Source organism: Salvelinus fontinalis, chromosome 1, assembly GCF_029448725.1.
Source record: "Salvelinus fontinalis isolate EN_2023a chromosome 1, ASM2944872v1, whole genome shotgun sequence".
NCBI classification, from domain to species: Eukaryota; Metazoa; Chordata; class Actinopteri; order Salmoniformes; family Salmonidae; genus Salvelinus; species Salvelinus fontinalis.
Window position 1 is genome coordinate 36,276,376 of NC_074665.1, and position 22,263 is coordinate 36,298,638.

Sequence of the window (22,263 nt, forward strand, 5' to 3'; positions counted from 1 at the left end):
TTTCTAGAGACTATATCTCTCTCATCATCACCCATTACCTAGGTTTACCTCCACTGTATTCACATCCTACCATACCTTTGTCTGTACATTATTCCTTGAAGCTATTTTATCGCCCCCAGAAACTTCCTTTTACTCTCTGTTCTAGACGTTCTAAACGACCAATTCTCATAGCTTTTAGCCGTACCTTTATCCTACTCCTCCTCTGTTCCTCTGGTGATGTAGAGGTGAATCCAGGCCCTGCAGTACCTAGCTCCACTCCTATTCCCCAGGCGCTCTCTTTTGATGACTTCTGTAACCGTAATAGCCTTGGTTTCATGCATGTTAACATTAGAAGCCTCCTCCCTAAGTTTGTTTTGTTCACTGCTTTAGCACACTCTGCCAACCCAGATGTTTTAGCCGTGTCTGAATCCTGGCTTAGGAAGACCACCAAAAATTCTGACATTTTCATCCCTAACTACAAGATTTTCAGACAAGATAGAACCGCCAAAGGGGGCGGTGTTGCAATCTACTGCAAGGATTGCCTGCAGAGTTCTGTTTTACTATCCAGGTCTGTTCCGAAACAATTTGAACTCCTACTTTTAAAAATCCACCTCTCTAAAAACAAGTCTCTCACTGTTGCCGCCTGCTATAGACCACCCTCTGCCCCCAGCTGTGCTCTGGACGCCATATGTGAACTGATTGCCCCCCATCTATCTTCAGAGCTTGTGCTGCTAGGCGACCTAAATTGGAACATGCTTAACACCCCAGCCATCCTACAATCTAAGCTTGATGCCCTCAATCTCACACAAATTATCAATGAACCTACCACGTATCACCCCAATTCCGTAAACACGGGTACCCTCATAAACATCATCCTAACCAACTTGCCCTCCAAATACACCTCTGCTGTTTTCAACCAAGATCTCAGAGATCACTGCCTCATTGCCTGTATCCGTAATGGGTCAGCGATCAAACGACCTCCACTCATCACTGTCAAACGCTCCCTGAAACACTTCAGCGAGCAGGCCTTTCTAATCGACCTGGCCGAGGTATCCTGGAAGGATATTGATCTCATCCCATCAGTAGAGGATGCCTGGATATTTTAAAAAAATGCCTTCCTCACCATCTTGAATAAGCATGCCCCATTCAAGAAATTTAGAACCAAGAACAGATATAGCCCTTGGTTCTCTCCTGACCTGACTGCCTTTAACCAACAGAAAAACATCCTATGGCGTTCTGCATTAGCATCGAACAGCCCCCGTGATATGCAACTTTTCAGGGAAGCTAGAAACCAGTATACACAGGCAGTTAGAAAAGCCAAGGCTAGCTTTTTCAAGCAGAAATTTGCTTCCTGCAACACAAACTCAAAAAAGTTCTGGGACACTGTAAAGTCCATGGAGAATAAGAACACCTCCTCCCAGCTTCCAACTGCACTGAAGATAGGAAATACTGTCACCACCGACAAATCCATTATAATTGAGAATTTCAATAAGCATTTTTCTACGGCTGGCCATGCTTTCCACCTGGCTACCCCTACCCCGGTCAACAGCACTGCCCTCCCCTCTGCTACTCGCCCAAGCCTTCCCCATTTCTCTTTCTCCCAAATACAGTCAGCTGATGTTCTGAAAGAGCTGCAAAATCTGGACCCTTACAAATCAGCCGGGCTAGATAATCTGGACCCTTTCTTTCTACAACTATCTGCTGAAATTGTTGCCACCCCTATTACCAGCCTTTTCAACCTCTCTTTCGTGTCGTCTGAGATTCCAAAAGATTGGAAAGCAGCTGCGGTTATCCCCCTCTTCAAAGGGGGAGACACTCTAGACCCAAACTGCTACAGACCTATATCTATCCTACCCTGCCTTTCTAAGGTCTTCGAAAGCCAAGTCAACAAACAGATTACCGACCATCTCGAATCCCACCATACCTTCTCCGCTATGCAATCTGGTTTCAGAGCTGGTCATGGGTGCACCTCAGCCACGCTCAAGGTCATAAACGATATCTTAACCGCTATCGATAGGAAACAGTACTGTGCAGCCATATTCATTGACCTGGCCAAGGCTTTTGACTCTGTCAATCACCACATCCTCATCGGCAGACTCGACAGCCTTGGTTTCTCTAATGATTGCCTCGCCTGGTTCACCAACTACTTCTCTGATCGAGTTCAGTGTGTCAAATCGGAGGGTCTGTTGTCCGGACCTCTGGCAGTCTCTATGGGGGTGCCACAGGGTTCAATTCTTGGACCGACTCTCTTCTCTGTATACATCAATGATGTCGCTCTTGCTGCTGGTGAGTCTCTGATCCACCTCTACGCAGACGACACTATTCTGTATACTTCTGGCCCTTCTCTTGACACTGTGTTAACAACCCTCCAGGCGAGCTTCAATGCCATACAACTCTCCTTCCGTGGCCTCAAATTGCTCTTAAATACAAGTAAAACTAAATGCATGCTCTTCAACCGATCGCTGCCTGCACCTGCCCGCCTGTCCAGCATCACTACTCTGGACGGCTCTGACTTAGAATATGTGGACAACTACAAATACCTAGGTGTCTGGTTAGACTGTAAACTCTCCTTCCAGACTCACATCAAGCATCTCCAATCCAAAGTTAAATCTAGAATCGGCTTCCTATTCCGCAACAAAGCATCCTTCACTCATGCTGCCAAACATACCCTTGTAAAACTGACCATCCTACCAATCCTCGACTTCGGTGATGTCATTTACAAAATAGCCTCCAAAACCCTACTCAATAAATTGGATGCAGTCTATCACAGTGCCATCCGTTTTGTCACCAAAGCCCCATATACTACCCACCACTGCGACCTGTACGCTCTCGTTGGCTGGCCCTCGCTTCACACTCGTCGCCAAACCCACTGGCTCCAGGTCATCTACAAGACCCTGCTAGGTAAAGTCCCCCCTTATCTCAGCTCGCTGGTCACCATAGCAACGCCCACCCGTAGCACGCGCTCCAGCAGGTATATCTCTCTGGTCACCCCCAAAACCAATTCTTCCTTTGGTCGCCTCTCCTTCCAGTTCTCTGCTGCCAATGACTGGAACGAACTACAAAAATCTCTGAAACTGGAAACACTTATCTCCCTCACTAGCTTTAAGCACCAGCTGTCAGAGCAGCTCATAGATTACTGCACCTGTACATAGCCCATCTATAATTTAGCCCAAACAACTACCTCTTTACCTACTGTATTTATTTATTTTGCTCCTTTGCACCCCATTATTTCTATCTCTACTTTGCACCTTCTTCCACTGCAAACCAACCATTCCAGTGTTATTTTTTACTTGCTATATTGTATTTACTTCGCCACCATGGCCTTTTTATATTTTTATTTATTTATATATATATTTTGTTTGCCTTCACCTCCCTTATCTCACCTCACTTGCTCATATTGTATATAGACTTATTTTTCACTGTATTATTGACTGTATGTTTGTTTGACTCCATGTGTAACTATGTGTTGTTGTATGTGTCGAACTGCTTTGCTTTATCTTGGCCAGGTCGCAATTGTAAATGAGAACGTGTTCTCAATTTTCCTACCTGGTTAAATAAAGGTGAAATAAATAAATAAATAAACAGTGTCCAAAGAAGGGCCAGAGGTATACAGAATGGTGTCATCTGCGTAGAGGTGGATCAGAGAATCACCAGCAGCAAGAGCGACATCCTTGGTGTACACAGAGAAGAGAGTCAGCCCGAGAATTGAACTCTGTGGCACCCCCATAGAGACTGCCAGAGGTCCGTACAACAGGCCCTCCGATTTGACACACTGAACTCTATCAGAGAAGTAGTTGGTGAACCAGGCGAGGCAATCATTTGAGAAACCAAGGCTGTTGAATCTGCCGATAAGAATGTGGTGATTAACAGAGTCGAAAGCCTTGGCCAGGTCGATGAATACGGCTGCACAGTAATGTCTCTTATCGATGTCGGTTATGATATCGTATAGTACCTTGAGCTTGGCTGAGGTGCACTCATGACCAGCTCTGAAACCAGATTGCATAGCGGAGAAGGTACAGTGGGATTTGAAATGGTCGGTAATCTGTTTGTTAACTTGGTTTCGAAGACCTTAGAAAGGCAGGGTAGGATAGATATAGGTCTTTAGCAGTTTGGGTCTATAGTGTCTCCCCCTTTGAAGAGGGGGATGACTGCGGCAGCTTTCCAATCTTTAGGCTAGTAATAGGGGTTGCAACAATTTCAGCAGATAATTTTAGAAAGAGAGGGTCCAGATTGTCTAGCCCGGCTGATTAGTAGGGGTCCAGATTTTTCAGCTCTTTCAGAACATCAGCTATCTGGAGTTGAGTGAAGCAGAAATGGGGGAGGCTTGGGCGAGTTGCTGTGGGGGGTGGAGGGCTGTTGATCGGGGTAGGGGTAGCCAAGTGGAAAGCATGGCCAGCCGTAGAAAAATGCTTTGAAATTGAAATTCTCAATTATAATGGATTTATCAGTGGTGAGTGTTTCCTAGCCTCAGTGCAGTGGGCAGCTGGGAGGAGGTGCTCTTATTCTCCATGGACTTTACAGTGTCCCAGAACCTTTTTGAGTTTGTGCTACAGGATGCACATTTCTGCTTGAAAAAGCTAGCCTTAGCTTTCCTAACTGCCTGTGTATATTGGTTCCTAACTTCCCTGAAAAGTTGCATATCACGGGGGCTATTCGATGCTAATGCAGAACGCCACAGGATGTTTTTGTGCTGGTCAAGGGCAGTCAGGTGTGGAGAGAACCAAGGCCTATATCTGTTCCTGGTTCTACATTTTTTTGAATGGGGCATGCTTATTTAAGATGGTGAGATGGTATTATGAGTACAGCGACTGCAATTAGAAGGCATACTTAGCTTTGGCTGGTGGAGGTCCTGTAGAACCATGTCCAGATAAAGCGTCCGGGGGGAAAAAGCTGTATAAAAAAAATTGACTGAGGGAAAAAAATATATATAAAATGGTGATTAAAAAGTAAAAACCGTAAAGTTGGCAGGTAGCAAAGTTACGCTAGCAACAAAACGCACAGCAGCACGTAAAGAAGTTCACAAGTTGTGACAGGAAATTACGTCAGCAGTGATACCTGTGTGTCAGGCGTACCTTCTTGGAAAGGCTTACAGAATGTAGTCACCTGGAAGTTCATTTGTGGAATTTCTTTCCTTCTTAAGTTAATGCGTTTGAGGCAATCAGTTGTGTTGTGACAAGAAAGGGGGGTATACAGAAGATAGCCCTATTTGGTAAAAGACCAAGTCCATATTATGGCACGAACAGCTCAAATAACCAAAGAGAAATTACTTTCAGACATGAATGTCAGTCAATACGGAAAATTTTAAGAACTTCTAAAGTTTCTTCAAGTTCAGTCACAGAAACCATCAAGCGCTATGATGAAACTGCTCTCATGTCGACCCCCACAGGAATGGAAGATCCAGAGTTACCTCGCTGCAGAGGATAAGTTAATTGGAGTTACCAGCCTCAGAAATTGCAGCCAAAATAAATGCTTCACAGAGTTCAAGTAACAGACACATCTCAACATCAACTATTCAGACGAGACTGTGTGAATGAGGCCTTCATGGTCGAATTGCTGCAAAGAAACCACTACTAAAGGACACCAATAAGAGGAAGAGATTTTCTTGGGCCAAAAAACACGAGCAATGGACATTAGACCGGTGGAAATTTGTCCTTTGGTCTGGAGTCCAAATTTGAGTTTTTTGGTTCCAACCTCTATGTCTTTGTGAGACGTGATGTGGGTGAACGGATGGTCTCCGCATGTGTATTTCCCACCGTAAAGCATGGAGGAGGTGGTGTTATGGTGTGGGGGTGCTTTGCTGGTGACACTGTCTGTGATTTATTTAGAATTCAAGTCACACTTAACCAGCATGGCTACCACAGCATTCTGCAACGATACGCCATCCCATCTGGTTTGGACTTAGTGGGACTATCATTTGTTTTTCAACAGGACAATGAACCAACACACCTCCAGGCTGTGTAAGGGCTATTTGACCAAGAAGGAGAGTGATGGAATGCTGTATTAGATGACCTGTCCTCCACAATCCCCGACCTCAACCAATTTGAGATAGTTTGGGATGAGTCGGACCGCAGAGTGACGGAAAAGCAGCCAACAAGTGCTCAGCATATGTGGGTACTCCTTCAAGACTGTTGGAAAAGCATTCCAGGTGAAGCTGGTTGAGAGAATGCCAAGAGTGTGCAAAGCTGTCATCAAGGCAAAGGGTGGCTATTGGAATATTCTCAAATATAAAATATATTTTGATTTGTTTAACACTTTTTTGGTTACTACATGATTCCATATGTGTTATTTCATAGTTGTAATGTATTCACTATTATTCTACAATGTAGGAAATAGTAAAGATAAAGAAAAACCCTTGAAAGAGTAGGTGTTCTAACATTTTTGACCGGTAGTGTACATCAATGTTTTTTCTGCGATCGGATCAACCTTATATCAACCGCTTTTCAATGCAACAAACTAAAACAAATCTAATTTTGCAAGATTGAGTCTGTGATTTTGTTGTAGGCAGAGCCAACGCGCAACGGAGTAGAATTCTATTGGCTGGGGTAGCCGACTTGTGGTCTTCAATCACGCTTTTCAGATCAGTTCAGATCAGAGCCGCGCTTGTGCGCATTTGTTTATATTCTTTGCTAGTTAGCGAGTTATTAGCCCAGTTTTATTTAAGGATTGATCAGCAATGGGGATACTGCTTCCTAAAAGAGTACAAAACGTGTCGGCTACATTTCAAGCTGTCTTTGAAAACCTAGTCAGGTAAAAATTGATGTCTTAATTAAAGGGGCAGTGTTTGAAATTGAAATAGTGTTTTTTACATTGGATAAAAGTAGAGACTCAGAGCTAGACAATGGTATATCATACACTGCAGTTGAGGAACAATGGGAAAGTAATTATTCTTAGAAAGTTGATTGATGTTTTGGTACACCTACTGGAGAGCTCTTCTTTGTCTACACCGATTCAGCATCGTTCACACTCTTAAGCCTTAGCCCTAGCCTTCCATTTAAGGAGTCACATGAGGCCATGTGGTAAACACATGCTATATCAAATAGAATGTAAGTGTATTTGTCACATGCACAGGATACAGAACGTGTAAATAGTACAGTGAAGTGGTTGCTTCCATAGTAGCAATATCAAAAACAGAAAGTGTCTAAATTGATGGGTCATGTGAAGGAAATGCTATAACCCCCCCAGCCACATCTACTGTAGCTAAGTGGATGGGTCACTATTGTCTTGACATGTACACATCTTCATGAAATACAATAGATGGCTGTAATCACCCCCAGACACACCTGGCTAATTGGGTCATGAAATAATCTGTCCGAAGTGGAGTCTTTTGTTTAGACATGTAGCTCACTAGCTAAACAATGAACTGGCTTAGTCCCAACTCATACTACTACCAATACAAATATTTTCATAGCTGTGGTATGAATCTTTAGGTAGCTAACAAACTATGTGCAATGTTAGCTAGTTAACATTAGCCTATAAGTAGCAATGAAAATGGCTTTCTGATTCAAATAATATTACTACACAGACTATACACAGACTAATTTAACATTTTTGTTCATATTTATGGATGGAATACAAGTTTGTTATTAAGGCACATGAAAGTTCGCATGTTCCAGAAGGCATTTCTATAAAAAAACACTTTTTTATAAAAAAAAATGATGTTTACATTCAAATGCCACTCCTGTGAAGTTGTGACGTGCGACATACACCTAGTCTCCTGAAATGAGTCACATAGGTTACTGTAGGCTATATCATAGAAATTAAAAGCTATATCCATGTGAAAATGTAATGGGATTTGCTCCATTGGTAGGCCTACATTACGCTCAAATATACACAATAGAATATTTGTTGGTTACTGTTAAAACTGTAAGGGTACAGCCTCAGTGTTCACTGTGTCGTGTCTTTGGCATCATTAAATTGAAGACTGGTAGCTCTCATGCTTGAAAAGGTTGTAGACCCCTGCCCTACATCCGGTGCACTTGGAAATTTGAAAGGATTTGATTGGTATAAACATTATGATATAACTTCCAACTATCTTATGACAGGGCAAGGAAGAGAGATTACCATAATTGCTTACACCTGTCAAATTCTCTCAGATATCCACAAGTGGTCTAGGGGTCAATTTGGGATTGGGGCTACGATTGCTCTGAATGACCTACATTTAGAAAGATTTAGCAAAAGGTGGATTTTTGTCATTTTAGTTGATTACTGTTTGATCTGGACTGCAACTCCTTCTGTGATTGATTGATTGTTGTATTAATTGATTGATGTATTAATTGCCAGATATGATGGAGCCAGAGGTGCGGACCCCCAGCCCCCTGCCAGGTTCTCTGAGGTTCAAATGCTCCAGTCAGCTGACCCCAGGTCAGTGGCACCATCTGGCCATTGTCATGGCGAAGGACGTGAAGAAGAGCTGTAAGGTCACGGCCCACCTCAATGGGAAACTGTTGGGAGCAGCAAAGGTACAGGAGCAGGAGAGAGTAAATTCATCCATTTTACATTAAAAGATGATCGAAAAAAACTTATGTTGTGTTGGAGGCCATTGGCGATTTTTCCGCTGCTACTGTGATTTTTAGCTGTAGCTCATGTCATTGGTTGAAGTACTGTCTACTCCCTTACTCACTCTGTGCTGTGAAAATACAGAGAACTCTCTATGTGTTCTGATTGGCTGTCAGATGCTGTACATCCAACCGTTCCCGGGTCAGTACATTTCTATGGAACCCACGGCGGTGATTGACGTGTGTGCCTTCATTGGAACGCCGTCTCTATGGAAACAGCACGCTTCGTTGGTGTGGCGCGTCGGGCCCACCTACCTGTTTGAGGAAGTGCTGAGTCCAGGGGCTGTAGGAGTCATCTACAACCAGGGAACAACCTACTTGGGAAACTACCTGGCTCTACGCAACACAGGTGTTTGTCTGATCATTACCTGGCCATGGACTCAAGACCGTTTAGTCAATTTACTTAAAGCTTGCAGATACTGTATAATACATTATGATTCCTTTAGCATCTACGACCCCTTATAATGTATTAGAATCATCTCATGATGACCTTGACTATATGCCAGCCATTTTGAGTCAGTTGTGTTTCCAGAAATACAGAAACATATTTGAGTCAGTTGTGTTACCAACGTCAGTTTGACCAGGATTTGTGTCTCACAATGTAATTCTGTAATTATATGTGTTCCTCCAGGCTCTGGCCCAGACCCCCTCCCTCTCAGGCTGGTCCCTGAGGAGAGGATCTCATTTGGCATCAACCCGGCTGTAGCAACTTTAACCACGGTAGCAGAGATACGAGAAAGCTACAACGAGGTGGACTGCCGTCTCATCGCCAAAGAGGTAAAGAGCGTCCAGCGCAGTCTTCATGATGCCCGATCAGAAATATGGGGTCCTACTAATCACCCCAAACAACCACAAACAACCATAAACAGGTACCCAAAACAACCACAAACAGGTAACGCAAACAACCCCAAACAACCACAAACAGGTACCCCAAACATCCTAAAACAACCCCAAACAACCCCAAACATACCCTAAACAACCACAAACAATGAGAAGCAGATATGCGTGCTGAGGCCACCTGCAGGGTATTCCAGAAAGATGGTTGAATAAATTCAGGATTCCCTGAACATAACCTCCTTCTCTTAACCTGAGGGAGTCTGGGATTTCTTTGTTCCAGAACGGCTGCTTCTCGTTTAAGTAATTAGGCTAAGCAAAGCACAGATTGGTCCGACAACTGGCGCGGTTACGCAACATTCAAAAAGGTCCTCGTGTTGATGACAGAAAGAACCTTAGATATGGAGTCAAAAAACATTGTCCAATATTTCAAGTCTAGAACAAGAAACATTTGTAACAACATACAATGAATATGTTCACAAATTTACTACAGATGTAATTCACCGATACACATCGTTCCCCGATTCAAATGTTTAAGATATGACTGCATTGGAAATACATTCAAACATTATGAATCATTGATTTTGCTCATATTACGTGACAACTGATGCGCCCTGTCCTTCAGTGTCAAACTAAGTATGTAGTTGTGCTGACAGTCATTGATCTTCAAGTCATTTTGCATCCTGAACAACGTTAAGGAATGTCAGTAGCCTACTCAAACTACGCACTGTGCCCAGCTTCATGCTCTGACCAACGTGAGGTAGGAGGCCTGTTTCTTGCACATACAGTTGAAGTCGGAAGTTTACATACACTTAGGTTGGAGTCATTAAAACTTGGTTTTTCAACCACTCGAAAAATGTCTTGTTAACTTCTTATGGCTGCAGGGGCAGTATTGACTAGCTTGGATGAAAGCTGCACAGAGGTGCCCAGAGTAAACGGCCTGCTCCTCAGTCATAGTTGCTAATATATGCATATTATTATTAGTATTGGATAGAAAACACTCTGACGTTTCTAAAACTGTTTGAATTATGTCTGTGAGTATAACAGAACTCATATGGCAGGCAAAAACCTGAGAAGAAATCCAAATGTTATTTACATATAAATAAATAAAATATCCAAAATGTGACCAGCGGACAATATTCAAAAAGTATTTCAAAACCCGCGCAAAGTAGGTAATTTGATTGACAACGATTCTTTCTTCTGTAACAATGTAAAAATGCAAACAACTATTCAGAGACTATTTGGAAAATGTAGGTAACCTCTCTCAATAAGATTTAGTACAGACCAGGCCTGACACAAAATGTAGAAATAGTATCCTACTTTGACAACAATTCAATGAATGCAACAAGTATTAGAAAGTGTTAGCAATTGATGCTATTCTACAATGACACAAACCCCAAAGCATATCAGGGGGAGAAAAATAGGTTTATTCGAAGAGGACAAATCAAAGATGTTATGCTGCGAGGTAGATGTTCAGTCTCCCTGTCCTCAGATTTTTCTCCACCGAACAAAGGGACAGGATGCCATTTATAACCCCCCATCCTAGCCTGGGATTGACCAATCAAAGGTCCTTGCAGTACAACTGGACCAATGGCCCAGACTCAAAGTACAGAACGTAGCACCCGTAGCACACGTTACTCTGAGTTCAGGAGGGACATTCCACAGATTCTAAACAGCTGTTGAACTGAAACCCAACTCCTATTTACATTTCCCTAGGTACTCTAGTTTTTAGTCCTCTTATCTTCTGCGTTGTGTATTTATCTTCAGAATATTCTTATAATAGCGACAGATAAACAGAGAAGATACAAAACACAACAACTGCTCAGAGAAAATAAAAGATTTGTGGGACAAATTTATATTTCACAATGTCACTTTAGTGTTTGCATTCAGCCTACAACATGTCATGGAACTTCTGGAAGCACGCCCCATACTGCAAAGTGGCACAGAACACTTAGAGCACCCAAAGGAGCCTGCTTTCAAATGAGTTTACAACTCAGTCCACACGCACTGGTGCCGCACTCTTGGCTCCCCTCTTCATGCCACTGTAGCCATATCACAAAGTGAATGCACAAGCAGCATTTTGAATGCCTTCAGGGACCAGTGTCTGCGGTTTCTGGGAAGGGGCTTTTGCAGGGTCCCCCACACAATGTACTCATTTATGATGACAATGTTGAGCTTCCCACAAAACACATACTTAACTATTTTCAGCCTGTGCGTCCAACATTGTAATAGCTCCAAAATTGGTCAAGATGGTCAACCTTGGCCATTTTCTTGTTGTAATCCATTACAAGCTCTGGAACAGATATAACTTCCAACCACTTTTTAAAACATCTCCAAAATCCCTGCCACTGTCACTTTATGCCCAGGCTGTGTGGTACAAGGGTGAATGGTGGGACTTGGGGTAGACACACTCCATGGAAATGTAAGCTCCCGTCTCAGGTGTGCTCTACCTCTTCTCCTCCCTCTTCCTCCTCTCTCTGCTTCATCCTCTCCCTCTGCTTTGTCATCTCCCTCCTCTCCCTCCCCCTCCTCCTCGCCATGTTCTTCTCCCTCCACTCTCCTCTCCCTCCTCTTCACTCTGCTCTTTCTCTCTCCCTCCACTCTCCTCTTCCTCTTTCCCTCTACTCTCCCTCCTCTTCACTCTCCTCTTTCTCTCCACTCTCCTCTCACTCCACTCCTCCCTCCACATCTCTATCCCTCCACCTAAGCCCATTCGTGTGCTAACAGTCAGTATCTGGATAACATGTTAAATGCTTGATAATGTATGTGATGTCAACAGAGAGGTATGTTTAGCTGGGTGATTCAAATATTGACTGTTTTCCTCAAGCTGCCCACTCAAGAAAAAACGTCAACCTACCAGGGTAGTTACAAATAGCACAGGAATGAAGGCATCGACATGTATTGATCACATCTTTACTAATGCTGCAGAAATTTGCTTGAAAGAAATATCCAGATCCATCAAATGTAGTGATCACAATATAGTAGCCATATCTAGTAAAACCAAAGTTCCAAAGGCTGGGCCTAATACAGTGTATAAGAGGTCATGCAATATGTTTTGTAGTGATTCCTATGTTATTGACAAAAATAATTTTTGTTGGTCCGTGGTGTGTAATGAGGAGCAAAGAGACGTGACATATTTATGAAATTGCTTATTCCAGTTACTAATAAGCATGTACCCATTAAGAAAATTACTGTAAAAAGTGTTAAATCCCCTTGGATTGAAAAGGAATTGAACAATTGTTTGGTTGAGAAGTTGAGGCAAAAGGAATGACAAATATGTTTGGCTGCACAACCGATTGGCATATGTACTGCAAATTGAGAAATCATGTGACTAAACTGAATAAAAATAAGAAACTACATTATGAAACAAAGATGAATAAAGAATGATAGTAAAAGCTTTGGAGCACCTTATTAAAAATGTTGGGAAAAAAGGCAAACCAAGCTCCATCATTCATTGAATCAGAATGCTCATTCATCATAAAACCAACGGATATTGCCAACAACTGAAATTATTTTTTCATTGGCAAGCTTAGCAAATTTAGGCATGACATGCCAGGAACAAACGCTGACACTACACATCAAAGTATGTCTGACCAAATTATGAAGACAAGCATTGTAATTATGAATTCCGTAAAGTGAGTGTGGAAGAGGTGAAAACATTATTGTTGTCTATCAACAATGACAAGCCAGCGAGGTCTGACAACTTGGATAGAAAATTACTGAGGATAATAGCGGACGATATTGCCACTCTTATTTGCCAGATGTTCAATGTAAGCCTACTAGAAAGTGTGTGCCCCCAGGCTTGGAGAGAAGCAAAAGTCATTCTGCTACCTAAGAATAGTAAACAACCCTTTACATGCTCAAATAGCCAACCAGTCAGCCTGTTCCCCTTCATAAACTTAAAAAAAAATTGTGTTTGAATCTTTACTAATGACATGCCAATGGCTTTGAGTAAAGCCAATGTGTCTATGTATAGTCAACACTATACATGTCAGCTACTGAAATGACTGCAAAACTTGACAAAGAGCTTCAGTTAGTTTCAGAGTGGGTGGCAAGGAATACGTTAGTCCTAAACATTTCTAAATCTAAAAGCATTGTATTTGGGACAAATCATTAACTAAACCCTCAACCTCCACTAAATCTTGTAATAAATAATGTGGAAATTGAGCAAGTTGAGGTGACTAAACTGCTTGGAGTAACCCTGGATTGTAAACTGTCATGGTCAAAACATATTGATACAGCAGTAGCTAAGATGGGGAGAAGTCTGTCACACACAGAGAGGGAATATTAATAATATGCATGTCAATCTCTCCTGGCTCAAAGTGGAGGAGAGCGTGACTTCATCACTACTTGTATTTAAGAGAGGTATTGACATGTTGAAAGCACCGAGCTCTGTTTGAAGTGGTGGTGCACAGCTTGGACACCGATGCAAACCCCCCAGGACATGCCACAAGAGGTCTCTTCACAGAACAGAACAGACTATGTGAGGTGCACTACATAGAGCCATGACTACATGGAACTCTATTCCACATCAAGTAACTGATGCAAGCAGTAAAATTAGATTTAAAAAAACAGATCAAATACACCTTATGGAACAGCGGGGACTGTTAAACAACACAAACATTGGCACAGACACATGCACACACACACGATAACATGGATTTTGTATCGTAGATATGTGGTAGTGGTGGAGTAGGGGCCTGAGTGAGCTAATGGGAATCCATAATAAATACAGAGTTCACCAACGTTAGCTGATTAGTTACAAAGCTGGGACAGTTTCCAAATGAATTGCATTGGTTGAAACAGGACGAAACAAGCAAGTTGTAAGCTGGCTGTGTAAACAAATGTCCAACTCATCCTATGAGCTCCACTGAGCTGGCATCTACTACCCTAACAAGACAGCTAAAATATTTATTTTATTTAACCTTTATTTAACCAGGTAGGCCAGTTGAGAACAAGTTCTCATTTACAACTGCGACCTGGCCAAGATAAAGCAAAGCAGTGCGACACAAACAACACAGAGTTACACATGGGATAAACAAACGTACAGTCAATAACACAATAGAAACATCTATATACAGTGTATGCAAATGTAGTAAGATTAGGGAGGTAAGGCAATAAATAGGCCATAGTGGCGAAATAATTACAATTTAGCATTAACACTGGAGTGATAGATGTGCAGAAGATGAATGTGCATGTAGCGATACTGGGATGCAAAGGAGCAAAAAAAGAAATAACAATATGGGGATGAGGTAGTTGGGTGGGCTGTTTACAGATGGGGTGTGTACAGGTACAATGATCGGTAAGCTGCTCTGATGCTTAAATTTAGTGAGGGAGATATAAGACTCCAGCTTCAGGGATTTTTGCAATTCGTTCCAGTCATTGGCAGCAGAGAACTGGAAGGAAAGGCGGCCAAATAGGAGTTGGCTTTGGGGATGACGAGTGAAATATACCTGCTGGAGCGTATGCTACGGGTGGGTGCTGCTATGGTGACCAGTGAGCTGAGATAAGGCGGGGCTTTACCTAGCAAAGACTTAGATGAATGGAGCCAGTGGGTTTAGCGACGAATATGAAGCGAGGGCCAGCCAACGAGAGCGTACAGGTCGCAGTGGTGGGTAGTATATGGAGCTTTGGTGACAAAACCGATGGCACTGTGATAGACTACATCTAATTTGCTGAGTAGAGTGTTGGAGGCTATTTTGTAAATGACATCGCCAAAGTCAAGGATCGGTAGGATAGTCAGTTTTATGAGGGTAGCATGAGAAGGATGCTTTGTTGCGAAATAGGAAGCCGATTCTAGATTTCATTTTGGATTAGAGATGCTTAATGTGAGTCTGGAAGGAGCGTTTACAGTCTAACCAGACATCTAGGTATTTGTAGATGTCGTTTGGTGGCATATTTCTGCTTTACCAAATGAGGAGAGTTACAAACTACACACCAGTCAGAGTTATACTTAAACTACATCTTTAATAAGTTTTGCAATAGCCTTTGACTTTCAATGATGCACTATCTCTAATGAACCATTGAAAGTGCTACCAGAAAACTACAAAGATATTTTATAGCCAAGATACACCCCTCTCAACTTACATGACGAATCATAGATCTTAGGAACAGTTCACAAAGGTTAAGATTTGTATGAAAGATATCTATAAAACATAGCAGAGAGTTACTGCTGTGTCAACAGTTATCATTGTAAAGACCAGTGTCTGGACCCCTCTTACGCCAAACTGGAACCCGTCTCACCCTGGTACGGTATAGCACGATAACATTACCTCATGTTATCTCGAATGCTCTTTAGGCTTTATTACCCAAAGACATCGTAAATTTCCTCTGTCAGTGCTATCTCATAGAGGCCCATCCTCAGTGGAACACACACACAATACCCTATTCTGTCGAATGTAACAACTATTATAATGTAATACAAGCATTATAACAATCTTAGAAACGTTAAAACATAATCTTGCAATTTTCCACGACAGTCGACATATTCTAAGTTAGAACCGTCCGAAGTAGTGATGCTAGACGGGTGGGCGGGTGCGGGCAGCGATCGGTTGAAGAGCATGCATTTAGTTTTACTTGCATTTAAGAGCAGTTGGAGGCCACTGAAGGAGTGTTGTATGGCATTGAAGCATGTCTGGAGGTTTGTTAACCTCTCTGGGATATGTTGGACGTTAGCGTCCCAACTGGCCAACATCCAGTGAAAATGCAGAGCGCCAAATTCAAATAAATGACTATAAAAATTTAACTTTGATGAAATCAAACATTCAATATACCAAATTAAAGCTACACTTGTTGTGAATCCAGCCAACGTGTCAGATTTCAGAAATGCTTTACGGCGAAAGCAAACGATGCTATTATCTGAGCATAGCATCCAAGCAAACAAACACAGACCATCATATTTCAACCCTCCAGGCGCGACACAAAACACAGAAATAAAGATATAATTCATGCCTTACCTTTGACGAGCTTCTTCTGTTGGTACTCCAATATGTCCCATAAACATCACAAATGGTCCTTTTGTTCGATTAATTCCGTCGATATATATCCAAAATGTCCATTTATTTGGCGCGTTTGATCCAGAAAAACACCGGTTCCAACTTGCGCAACGTGACTACAAAATATCTCAACAGTTACCTGTAAGCTTTGTCCAAACATTTCAAACTACTTTTGTAATACAGCTTTAGGTCTTTTTTTACATAAATAATCAATAAAATTGAAGACGGGATGATCTGTGTTCAATACCGGAGGAAAACAACGTGTAGCGAGCCTCTGTGTAACGCTCCTCTAACAAAGAGTAAACTTCCCTCGAGCCTCATTCTGAACAGTGTTACTTCTTCATTTTTGAAAGGAAAAACCTCAACCAATTTCTAAACTTTTGACATCCAGTGGAAGCGATAGGAACTGCAAGAAGGTCCCTTAGAAATCTGGATTTCCAATGAAAACCCATTGAAAAGAGTGACCTCAAAAAAATAAATTCTGAATGGTTTGTCCTCGGGGTTTCGCCTGCCAAATTAGTTGTGTTATAGTCACAGACATGATTCAAACAGTTTTAGAAACTTCTTATGCATATCTTAGTTTCTGGGCATGAGTAGCAGGCAGTTTAATTTGGGCACGCTTTTCATCCAAAATTCAGATAGCTGCCCCCTATCCTAGAGAAGTTAACACAGTGTCCAAAGAAGGGCCAGAAGTATACAGAATGGTGTCGTCTGCGTAGAGATGGATTAGAGAATCACCAGCAGTAAGAGCGACATCATTGATGTATACAGAGAAAAGAGTCGGCCCGAGAATTGAACCCTGTGGCACCCCCATAGAGACTGCCAGAGGTCCGGACAACAGGCCATCCGATTTGACACACTGAACTCTATCTGAGAAGTAGTTGGTAAACCAGACGAGGCAGTCATTTGAGAAGCCAAGGCTGTTGAGTCTGCTGATAAGAATGTGGTGATTGACAGAGTCGAAAGCCTTGGCCAGGTTGATGAAGACGGCTGCACAGTATTGTCCTTTATCGATGGCTGTTATGATATCGTTTAGGACCTTGGGCGTGGCTGAAGGCTTTCAAATAATAGGAAAACAAGGCAATGTATAGCATATTAGTATCTGCACCTAGCAAAATTGACAAACCCATAACCTAAGCCCAACAGATAAACACTAATTATTCTAGCCTTCATTTCGGTGGCTATTTGTCTGTTTGGCTAGCTAGTGAAAGTGACAGCTGAGGTTTACACTTCGTGAGTGCAGCCCATATTTACTGCTACACACAACTTTTCTTGCCTGACAGACTAACTAATTAGCTAGCTAGCTTGCTACAGCAAGCAGCTTGGGCCATTTCCATATAATTTACATTGGTAGAAACAAGAATAAACAACCAACTAGTTAGCTGACTATATTCAGCTAAACACTTCAACAATTTCCATGCTCCACCGCTGACGTGCTCGCCTGTACCAACCTAGTTATCATGACAATCTATTCCCCAATCTATTCCCCAAGTTTCACTGCATCGACAACACCAAAAGAAGTCATATAACAGCATACATACCCTGTTTCCGGTTTCTGATTGATGACAACAGCCACGCGAATACAACAACAGGTTGTTTGCAAGTTCATTTTGCGATATTGACACATATATTATTTTAAGAAAAACAAGGTCATTCTCGGGCACTATAGTAATTTATAGAAAGTCAGTTGATGGCCGCTATGGGTTCTAAAAACTGCTGACTGTCACCATGCATATAGAGAATGGCACTCAACTTGTATTGTACTGATTCAGATGACAGATGATTGGTTAACCCTTTTGATGCATACAATCACATATTTGTGATCATTGTTGAATGGTCCTTGCAGCGTACCATCGCAAATATGTGGTTGGAACAGTAGCAACAGAACGTATGATGCAACGATCATGTTCAAACAGCATTGTTGTCTGAAAAGCATCTAAAAAATGTTTTGTACAGATGGGAAATACAACTATCTCTCAATTTCACCTTTAAATTGTAAAAGATCAACTCAAACTTTATCATACAAGCATCACACGGAACACATGGTCCAAACTCATTCCATAAACCAGTCTAAATAACAGGTTTCGCTGACAAAAAAACTAAACATAAGTTAGCGACCTAATAGCTAGACTTGTTTACAATGTACCACATCTCTGGTTAGCAAAATTGAGAAATATAATATTGTTTAGAAAAGAGAGGCTTGTCAGCTAAGCTAAATTCTTTATGATGGTAGCCATGTTTGTTTGACAAGTGAAAACTCCCTAATCCCAGATTGCCAATCACTATAATACGCAAATAAACAAAGTCAACAAGTTTGGCCACTTGTGATAGGAAAATGAATCTGGTTCATATCTCTTTAAATCCAGCAAAGGGAGGCTATGGAACATGGAGTTTTCATAATAGAAGCCACTTCCTGTTTGGATTTTCCTCAGGGTTTCGCCTGCAATCACAGACAATATTTTGACAGTTTTGGAAACTTTAGAGTGTTTTCTATCCAATGCTAATAATAATATGCATATATTAGCAACTGAGACTGAGGAGCTGGCTGTTTACAATGGGCACCTTTTCATCCAAGCTACTCAATACTGCCCCATGGTGACGCAGGAAATATTACTATGATGGGGGATTCATCAATAAATGGTGGGGCAAACACAGGAGGAGTCTATATACTAAATAAAAATAAACCCCCTGGAAACGAGGGTCTGAGCTGGCAACCCTGAGCAACAATAATTACAATCAAAGTCAGTCAAGTGAACCATCCGTTCACCTCGTTTTGTTATAACATCTTTGGTTTGACAGATGTTTACGTGAAAATCAGAATGCATTGTATGATGTCAACAAACATGGCGCCACACATAGCTGGCATTTAGTTTAGGATTAGCTCATTATAATCAGTACAACCTTCCAAAACGTAATTTACACACATCAAATCTGTCCATTACAATCTATGAAGAATCAGAATGCAGGATTTGTCACCAGCACTTCAAAACGTGAATAAAACAGTAAATGCATTATGCTCCATACATACCTATGGTGTGGTGTGCTACAGTAGAAATGACAACACGATATACAAAAACTATAATGATAATATAATAAGGCACTTACTTTGAGAGGAACGCACAGATATCCAAAGTTATTAGTAAGGAAAACAACAAAGGCAATGCGGGCACCAGCCATTAAATGTGTCGGGGGGGAGCAGTTTGTGCAGGTTCTGTTCTGACTGGAGATGCGCAAATGTCTGCATACTTGATCTGGGGAAACACTGGGGCTCTCGTAGAAGAGAGAAGTTTGTCCGGCTCAGTAAAGCCTCAAACATGAATTGCCTGCAAAACGCCCTCTCGCTGTCAACTGCGTTTATTTTTTTGCAAACTTAACATGTGTAAATATTTGTATGAACATAACAAGATTCAACAACTGAGACATAAACTAAACAAGTTCCACAGACATGTGGTCAGGAAATCACGCACAGAATGAGCAGTATGGCTGGTGGCATTGCTAGAGGGTCATGTCAGGATGAGCCTGCAGGAAGGGTATCAAATGAGGGAGCAGGATGTCTTCCTCAACTCTGGAGCTTTGTCAGAGTGACCATCGGGTTCTTGGTCACCTCCCTGACCAAGGCGCTTCTCCACCGATTACTCCTTTTGGCTGGATGGCCAGCTGTAGGAGGAGTCTTGGTGGTTCCAAACATCTTCCATTTAAGAATGATGGAGGCCACTGTGTTCTTGGGGACCTTCAATGCCGCAGACATTTTTTGGTACCCTTCCCCAGATCTATGCCTCGACATAATCCTTTCTCGGAGTACTACGGACAATTCCTTCAACCTCATGGCTTGGTTTTTGCTCTGACACTCACTTTCAACTCTGGGACCTTATATAGACAGGTGTGTGCCTTACCAAATCATGTCCAACCCATTGAATTTACCACAGGTGGACTCCAATCAAGTTGTAGAAACATATCAAGGATGATCAATGGAAACAGGATGCACCTGTGCTCAATTTCGAGTCTCATAGCTAAAGGTCTGAATAGAGACTACTCAGGATCGAGGGAAAGATGAACGGAGCAAATTACAGAGAGATCCTTGATGAAAACCTGCTTCAGAGTGCTCAGGACCTTGGTCTTTTACCATATAGGGCTATCTTCTGTATACCACCCCTACCAACTGATTGGCTCAAACACATTAAGAAGGAAAGAAATTCTACAAATTAACTTTTAACATTTCAAGTAACACCTGTTGGTTGAAATGCATTCCAGGTGACTACCTCATGAAGCTGGTTGAGCGGTTGCCAAGAGTGTGCAAAGCTGTCATCAAGGCAAAGATTTGCCACTTCGAAGAATCTACAATATATTTTGATTTGTTTTACACTTTTTTGGTTACTACATGATTCAATATGTGTTCTTTTATAGTTTTGATGTGTTCACTATTATTCTATAATGTAGAAAATAGTAAACATAAAGAAAAACCCTGGAATGAGTTGGTGTATCCAAACTTTTGACTGGTACTGTATATATTTTTTAAATCCCCTTGATCAGAGCTAGTGACAGATTATAGTGCTGGTCCAGAGCATTAGAGGCACCCATACCAACTGAGACACATGTTTTGTTTTACCTTTATTTAACTAGGCAAGTCAGTTAAGAACAAATTCTTATTTTCAATGACGGCCTAGTATCAGTGCCTTGTTCAGGGGCAGAACGACATATTTTTACCTTGTCAGCTCGGGGATTTGATCTTGCAACCTTCTGGTTACTAGTCCAACGCTTTAACCACTAGGCTACCTGCCACCCAGGGTTAAGGTTTGCGCTTTGAGGTTCGCAGACCAGGTGCCCTAAGCGTGCATAATCTGCAGCTGGATGCTTCCCTGTTGTTAATGGTTGTTTGGGGTATCTATTTGGGGTTGTTTGTGGTTGTTTTGCATTGTTTGTAGTTGTTTGTGATTGTTTGTGTTACCTGTTTGTGATTGTTTGGGTACCTGTTTGTGGTTGTTTGGGGTACCTGTTTGTGGTTGTTTGGGGTACCTGTTTGTGGTTGTTTGGGGTACCTGTTTATGGTGGTTTGTGGTTGTTTGGGGTGATTAGTAGGACCCCATATTTCTGATTTGGGGTTGTTTGGGGGTTATTTGGGTTACTTGTTTGGGGTTGGCATGTGCATAGAATTAATAGAATGGGCTTGGAACCTCTAATGCTGGCAATTTGACTGGTAAACTCATGGATACACTCAAAATGGCGGCCTGGTATTGTGATGCAATCTTTTCCATGGTCATGTAGAACGTTCATTCAAATTATGTTAACTGTTGTGAATCAACAAATCACATCACGTATTGATGGGTACACTTCCTGATTTTACTTCTTGCTTTGTTCCTATGGGTATACTCGCAATGGCCGCCAGTCCACCCATTATGCCATCTTTGAATAGGACGCCAGTTCTATTCATTCTATTTCTATGGTTTGTGTTTGTTTGGGGTGTTTGGGGTTGTTTGGAGTACCTATTTGTGGTTGTTTGGGGTATATGTTTGTGGTTGTTTGGGCTAACTGTTTGGGGTATCTGTTTGTGGTTGTTTGGGGTGATTAGAGGACCGGGGAAGTCCTAACAGTACTGAGAGTGTAACAAATTGTATGTTGTCTCCTGTGTGTTCTATTTCAGATGGGAATCACGTCCAGGGATAACTCCACCCCTGTGTTCCTGTCTCAAAACATCAGCCACCACCTGACTGGCACTGCACGCACCATAGGAGCTGCACTGGTTGGACACTTTGGTAAACAACCAACAGCGCATTCATTCAAATTAATTTGGTGGACTTAACTGTTGTGGAAGATGTGTGAAATTATTTGTGTAAAGGGTAACTTTAGTGTTCGGATCATATTATTTTCTAAGACTAACAAAATACACAGTGAACTCCTGTTTA

General features: G+C 41.9%; 1 protein-coding gene across 1 annotated transcript in view; it reads left to right on the top strand.

The window, feature by feature from the left end:
• The window catches only part of wdfy4 (WDFY family member 4), a 181,772-nt gene that overhangs the window by 57,643 nt on the left and 101,866 nt on the right, over window positions 1-22,263 (top strand). The window contains exons 22-25 of the mRNA XM_055920327.1: window positions 8,260-8,438; window positions 8,652-8,883; window positions 9,166-9,311; window positions 22,002-22,113. Of these exons, the coding sequence (XP_055776302.1) occupies window positions 8,260-8,438; window positions 8,652-8,883; window positions 9,166-9,311; window positions 22,002-22,113 (669 nt within the window). The remainder of the gene's footprint in view (window positions 1-8,259; window positions 8,439-8,651; window positions 8,884-9,165; window positions 9,312-22,001; window positions 22,114-22,263) is intronic.